We start from the raw sequence: 7,654 nt of genomic DNA, 5'->3' as shown, positions 1-7,654 counted from the left end.
TCTTCAGTATGGCGTGGATCACTTTAATCATGGGCAAATGACTCAAAAACAAGCATACGAACCTATACATTTTATTTAACAATTTTATAGGTCATAGTTTTTATGTGTATTTACGACTATGACAATTTTCATTAAAATCTACGTTGTAGAAAAAATTCTATTCGCGAAAATTTTATCAAAATTGTGATTTTCCCATAGACTCCCATTATGAAGTAGAAAAAGTTGAAACTCCACAGGTCGTTTAACACAACAAAAATGAAAATGTTACAGGCTCGGTTTGATTGCGCCTGTTCACGGTAGTGGAAATTTATACTACCGTTAACGCCCTCTAGCTCCGGGTTGAGCAGAACTCAACATTTACACATGGTAAAGGTACAAAAAGCACTTTAGAGACATCCGCAGATGTATTCATACGGCAATGCACTTTGAACCTTCAATGATACACGTGTTGTGGCGTGTAATTCCATGAAAAACTTGTGTGAGGTCAAATCAGTCTAGCAAAATATCGAGCACACTATCTTTTTTATTTGCCAAATTTTCTAAAGAAATTGTAGACAACGAACGCATGGACGGATGACGAATATTCAATGATCCTAAAAGCTCACCATAAGCACTTCTTGCGGAGTTTGAGCTAAAACTTATGAAATAGCTATCACTAATTGCTATACCTTTGGTACAAGTTACAAAGTTCTAATGTTTAGGAATATAAATATGAAATAGAAGGAATTGCGTTAAATTAAAAAAAAAAAGTCATTAAATAACCAAAACTGATTTCATGCAAGGTATCATTTCATACTATTTAGCACGCATGCGCTATTATAGTAAGTGTATGACTTTCGAGACACTTTATACATAAATAAAACTCTGGAGATACGGAGACTCGCTCGTCGGTAACGAATTCCAAGTATTCTTTAAAAGTCAGGACGACGTTAAAGGATGAATAAATAGTTCAGAATTATAAAAACATAGTTGATAACAACGTTGCAAAACGCTTATGTAAGTAAGGTCGGTGTAATAAAAACATAAGCTTACAATACTGGGGTCCTAAGATGCCACATGTTTACATAATTCTGGCGACTCTCACATACCTTAACCACTGAATTGGTAATCTTGTCTCGTTATTACAGTGTTCTGATAGGACCATCGCACTGTCGTAATGTCGGCTACTGCTCGGCGTTATTACGATAATACAATACGACAGTACGATAACCCGATGCGACAGCACGACAACATGATACGACAGCACGATATTAATATCGCGTTATCAACTCGTATTGTAGCGCTCTCGCATCGCGTTGTCGTTGACGTGCTGTTGCGTCGTAGTCTTGCGGTCAAAGTACAACATTAATATTGAACAACAGCATCATGTTGTCCTGGTGACAATGTCATTAGTATGGTACAACATTAATATCGTGTTATCGCGTACCAGTCAAACATGCGAAAAAAATGTACAATGGAGGACGAGCTATGTATTTCACCCAATTTTTAAAGCCGAAAATTTTTCATCAAGTTTTATAAACACTGACTTTTTCAACAGAAAAAATTACCGCTATACCCTTGACAAAGCTGACTTTTGCTGAACAGTTGTATTAATAAGTATGTAACCTAAATCTACTATGTTATTGTTATTGCGCACGTCTAACGTCTAACCAGAACGCGATAATATAATATTGATATCGCACCGTCGTGTGATCGGACTTCGCACCACGACAACAAGATGCTGTGGCGCCATTTTAATGTCGTACTGAGGAGCGCGACACATCGAAACCATGACAACATGATGCGACAGCACAGAAATACGATACGATAATATAGTGTAAATGTATCACTGTCTCTGTTGTATAGAGTTATGGTCGTAGTTTAGCTCTTATCTCTGCCGACGAGGGTCGATAGTAAGACAGTACAATGACCCTATCGGGACACCGTACATTATAGCGCTTCAACAAAAGATTCTCGGAAATAAAAACGCTTACTTTTGCAAAGAATAAAACTTGGTAATGATTGTTACAGTAATAAAGGGACGCTTAAAGTCTGGAAAGTTGGGCAATTTTAAATAAAACGGTTGTTGGTAAATTAGTATCGAATTCGACATGTAAAAACTGTTGAATTCTGTAAATACTCGCTGTGAGTTGCGTATGAAATGAGCTACAACACGTGTTCCAAGTTCACAGGTGCCACATCTCCAGTAGCACAAAAAGGTAACAACCATATTAAATTGGATAAAATGTATAATTTGTATGAACATCCAGCTGTTAACATACAAAGTAACAATTGCAAGGATGAACAATTCAACATATTTCCGTTGACTGAAGACATTTTATATATAATTAAGGTAATAAAACTCATATATTTTTGTGATATTTAATGCGAGGACGACATGAGACACTGACATTTTTCTATTTAACAATTATAATACATTTGGCTGATTCCCATGAACTTAGCTAGAGCAGCCAGTGTAGCCAGAGTAGCCAGGGTTAGGGTTAGGGTTAGGGTTGGTTTCTGGCTGTTCTGGTTGCTCTGGCTAAATTCCCACACATGGCTTTTTGATTTATTAAAAATGCAGTGCTTTATTTATTTAAATGATATAACCCTGTGCATAACGATTAATTCTCATTGCAGTTATCTTCGTGATTAGCCTAAGTACAAAGAACATGTAAATTTAAGCGGAAATATTAAAAACGACTAGTTTGTCAGAACAAGCACATGTTACAATTAAACAATTCCTTTTGTCGTCATATTTCAATGCAACTGGATTGGTCAGACCAGCATCTTTGTCTACCAACTCCCAGAGGCATTGCCCATTCTTATCAAACATCACAATATTGTGTGAAATATGTTTTTCTTTGTCTTCTTATCAGTATCTGCTAAACGCTCTTGAATGTTTCTCGTGTCATTCTGTAACCGTTCTACCTCCTGTTGTTGAACGGAAGTTGTCTTCATTTCTTCTATACCAGACACTCCACTGCAGGCCCTAGGTAACAAATGAAAAACATAATCTTAATACAAAAGAGAAGTAAGTAAAACATTATGGTAAATATATTGAAATATATCTATTTTTTTAAAAGGGCCATTTTTCACAAATTGACATACGGGCCTTATTTTATCTGTAGTGTAAATGCAGGTATTGCATCATCTTTTTGTAAATTTTTGAGTTATTAGGGTAAATGTCAAATTTCACGCATAAAATACCTCTGATGTTTTTCTGTATTTCATAACTTAAATTTCCATGTAAATTTCATTAAATTCGGTTCAGTAATAAGAAAGTTGATATTTTATAAACTTCAGTAATTCATGTTTTTATCCCCAAAACCACTATAATGGGCCTCAAATTGTAAATTTCAATCCGCGCCAAAGTAGTCAGATTTCCCGGCTATATCGTGAATCCCGTGGAAATAAAAATAGTCAAGAGTTTACGCATAGGCCGTGAATCCCATGAAATTTAGTATTTGGCGGGACATTACCCTTTAAATAGACTGGACTAGATATGCCTTGCGCACACCACATTCCGACATTATAGACGAATCTATGTCTGATTTATTTTCTTGCTAGAAATTTATGCTCGATCGAGGTAAGAAATTTATTTGTTAGATTTTTGTATGATTTTTGAATTACGATTTTTATTTGGTAAATTTTTGTGCATTCTACAGAACTCTGTAACATTTATTTTTCGGCATATGATTTTAGCTAGTTTCGGTATGTCAGGATAATTTATTAAATTTTTCAGACTTTTGTAAATTATTTCGAAAGAGGAATCTAAAATGTTTCGTTTATATAAGATGTTAGATTTATACTGAAATTTGTATCGTGATAATTGTAAAGCACTGTTTCAAAAACATATGGTCAAACATTTTGTTAATTATGGAACGCCATTACTGCATTGTATAGTTATGTATAAATCTATATGGCAAGTCTAGTACCATATATGTAATATATTATTGTAATTTGTAATTGTGTGCCAGTCTATAGCACATCTAATTAATGTCAGTTGTAGTGTATGGCATTAGTATATGGATGCCAACTATGATATAACGTTTGATTTATATTGAATTTTGTTAATTTGTAGTTGTAAATAATAGCTGCAGTTTATCATGTCCGTATCTATAATATTTCATCATATACTTTTCATATCTTTTTCATACTTTAACTTTAGTCTTTTAAGAAAGTAATTTTTGTAATAATTGAAGTAATTAGTGACGTAATTAATCATGTCACGTCTGAACTTAGTAGCACATATATTTGTATAAGTAGCACGTATTATTTATGGGAGCCTACGGAGGTATGGTGTACCCAAAGGAGCAGTTTTATGACCTAACTTATTTGTTTTGCTATGGTACTTACCATATGTTATATATTTTAGCTTCTTCCGCCAGACGATTTTTCCTGGTGATGTCGTAACCCGGAAGTACAATGCCCGAGGTTCACTTGTCTTCACTCGCCTGGATGTGATATTCCCAGCGCAGAGCTTACGTCCCATGGTTGTGCCGTAAACCGCAAAGACGCTGATTTTTGTTATCCTCTGAAGTCAGCTCAGGGATGCAATCACCTACCACCATAGGGAGCCAATACGGAATCAACGTATTCCCGGTTTAAAGGGACTTTATTTCAAGATACGTTTTGATATTGTTTGTGCTACTTAAAGTTCGCAGTTAAATTAAAGAACTGTGACACGTCACTTTAGAATGGAACTGTAAGAACTTTGTATCTGGTGATATTGAACTTTGATTTTTTTTCTTTCTTTCTTATAATCAGTTTGTTTTTTTTTTTGTTGTTTTTTTCATATCATCTATTCATTTGTTAATAATCATCTTATGTAAATAAATTTGTAAATATTGTAAAGGGTGTTGATTTGTTCTGATGGTTACTGTCGCCGGTACGGCCTTTCCTGTCACACCATTAGACACATGAATGAGCTATATTGGCATATGATGCTTGGAAGGAAAATTGTCATAATGAAGCTGGCGACTTAAAAATCCCAAATCAAGAAAAAAAGATACTCGAGTCGGGAATCGAATCCAGGCCGCCGCGGTTATAAAAACTTACCGCTCTCTTTACCAATACACCACGAAGGAATATGTATTTCACGTTCGTTAAATATATATATAGGCAGTTTACCTCGTGTAAAGCGTTACGAACGCGTTTTAATTTTCAATGTAAAAATTAGTAAAAATAACCAATTCTCATGTGTTTCTATATATGAGCCGCACCATGAGAAAACCAACATAGTGCATTTGCGACCAGCAAGGATCCAGACCAGCCTGCGCATTCGCGCAGTCTGGTCAGGATCCATGTTGTTCGCTAACGGTTTCTCTAATTGCAATAAGCTTTGAAAGCGAACAGCATGGATCCTGACCAGACTGCGCGGATGCGCAGGCTGGTCTAGATCCATGCTGGTCGCAAATGCACTATCTTAGATTTCTCATGGTGCGGCTCATACAGTCTGTCAGTAATTAGAAATATAGAGAATATTAGGTTACTGTCTGATAGATTTAGATTTATTAGGCGAGTTGAAGAAAATATATTAGGCGAGGCTCTGCCGAGCCTTATAATTTTTCGTAGACGAGCCTAATAAATTTAGTTTTTTTTCAGACAGTAATCTAATATTCTATTTATCCTACCTGTTCAGAAAATTGGGAAAAAGTCGTTGGAAAGAGCAACAACGTGCAGAATTGACGTCACATAATATGACGTTTGCTAGTGTATACTTCAGTTTGTGAAAAAATGAAAAAATGCAATAACTTTTTTGGTTTCTGGATAAAAACTTTTGATTTCACCACTTATTCTCTTAGTTAGAACACTTCCAATACAATGATAACAGTTTCAATGAAAAATTCGGGAAAAAAATGTTTTCAAAATTTCCGGCTGAAGTGTTGTAAAAGTGAAAAATAGCAATAACATTTTTGTTTCAGGCTAAAAACCTTTGATTTGACCATTCATTTTCTAAGTTCAGACATTTCCAATACAATGGTGATGATTTAAATGTAAAATTTTGATAAAATAAGTGATTTCAAAAGTTCCCGCAAAAGTGATATCTTGACACTGACTAGATAAAGCAAAGTTTATTAGGCAGACCGATATTGTGCTATATCTTATACGAGGGTAGGATAAATAGCATTAACTTCCTGATACCCCCAAAAAAAATCTTTTCTGTCGTACGATCTGCTACAGTGCCTTAATTATTCATTTGTAAACATATATATAAAAGCAAACTTGTTATGAGATTGCTGCTATGTAATATTTTTACCTAACTATATTCAACAATTATATTCAGATCTGTTTCATAAGACTGTAGTACTTATACAAAACAAACCTATGTTCAGTAGCAATACACTTCAGACAACAGACCATGTCATGAGTTCCACAGTACATCTCGATGTCTCGATCTGGATGGTAATGGCATTTTGTTGTCATGGAAACAGCAGACGCTTGCTTGGCAGCATTTCTGTCTAGCAGCTTATGCGAACGTGTAATCTTTTGCCGACCATGATGTCTTGTACATGTTTTACAAAGGTATTCCTGACATTCCGGACAATATTTGACAGCTTCCTCTCTGATACTGTCTTCCCAACATGGTGTACAGACAATGTCAAAGTCAGCATCTGAACCGTCTTTGACCGATGTAAGGTCGCCTCTCTCACTCTCGGCCATTGTACAAGGTAATTCCTGCATAAAAGATTAGAAAACTTTTAGTATGTACACAAGTAATCTTAAATGTTCATAATGTCTTTGTTTAAAGTGTGACTGCCACCTTTTTGTTATGAACATTTAATATGATAATGTCTTGTTAAATCTTATGTTCGATACTTGCACTCTCATATATTTGTAAAAGGTTTAATCAACATAGCAGGAAGAATAACTGAACAAAATGTTTTCGATTACCTCCCTTTATGACTCTAACTTTGGAAGTTTATGTACAATATTGAGTGTAGTTCTTTTCTAACCAAGAATTCATACATATTCTCCTTTTTTAAACTGTTCTACATATTTCTGATATTAAATTAAAAGCATTATGGAACTTTAAACTGTATTATGATAAAGTAGATTACTTTACAACTGGATATCTTTTTATTGCATGTTTTAAGTGACTTATTGATATATTAGAGTGAAATATATTTGTATTTTCTTAGTGAAATATATCTTCTTTTTTTTTCACTGGTAAGAAACTGTGTACTTCAGTAATGGGTACATTTAGCCAAAACATGAAATTAAAAGAAAATGTATTTGTTTTACTTGCAAGATCAAAATATCTTTCACTCATGAACAGCATATCTTACAATTCGTGAAAATATTTTATGCAGTGTTCATTCGTGGAAGATATTTCAGTCTAACACGGAAACAAACAATTATCCTCTATGCCTTCTAGCTATAAATGTATGTGTGTCAACTTAGAAGTTCAATCATTTAAAAACAGTAAAATATAGCAAAATTACCATTGAACTTCATTTTAGACTTTAATACACAAGACAAAGAAGAGCCTCAAATGAAAAATAGAAAAGTTCATCATTGCGTCAGATTAGTTTAGTATTGCTCTTTGTACGGGTACTTGTAAGAGTAGGAGCTTCGTTTACACCATTCAGTATTTTTCAGAGATGTTGACATTTTATCTATTCGTTTAGTTGATGTAAACTGATTTTAACGACTTGAATATCCATATAAT

The 7,654-nt window shown here is 34.4% G+C and overlaps 1 protein-coding gene across 2 annotated transcripts; it reads right to left on the bottom strand.

Moving 5' to 3' along the window:
* Positions 1–607: 607 nt before the first annotated feature.
* LOC128547409 (transcription intermediary factor 1-alpha-like) lies at positions 608–6,657 on the bottom strand. Of its 2 annotated transcripts, none has more exons than XM_053520158.1 (2): positions 6,308–6,657; positions 608–2,971 (listed from the first exon to the last, which is right to left on the bottom strand). In XM_053520158.1, exons 1-2 carry the CDS (start codon positions 6,643–6,645, stop codon positions 2,815–2,817), a joined length of 495 nt encoding a protein of 164 aa, XP_053376133.1. In that variant the 5' UTR covers positions 6,646–6,657; the 3' UTR covers positions 608–2,814. The 2 variants fall into 2 exon arrangements, with proteins under 2 accessions (XP_053376133.1, XP_053376134.1); XM_053520159.1 differs by lacking the exon at positions 608–2,971 and adding an exon at positions 5,343–5,437.
* Positions 6,658–7,654: the final 997 nt, after the last annotated feature.

This window comes from Mercenaria mercenaria, chromosome 12, assembly GCF_021730395.1.
Source record: "Mercenaria mercenaria strain notata chromosome 12, MADL_Memer_1, whole genome shotgun sequence".
Lineage (NCBI taxonomy): Eukaryota > Metazoa > Mollusca > Bivalvia > Venerida > Veneridae > Mercenaria > Mercenaria mercenaria.
The sequence above is the reverse complement of the archived record's forward strand: the minus strand, read 5'-3'. Positions and strand labels throughout refer to the sequence as shown.

Bases quoted from the DNA above. Each gene is read 5' to 3' on its own strand.
- LOC128547409 (XM_053520158.1), bottom strand. From the start codon at position 6,645: ATGGCCGAGAGTGAGAGAGGCGACCTTACATCGGTCAAAGACGGTTCA. The intron at 2,972-6,307 runs GTTTGTTTTGTA...TTTGTTACCTAG, and splicing joins TGTATTGCTACTGAACATAG to GGCCTGCAGTGGAGTGTCTG.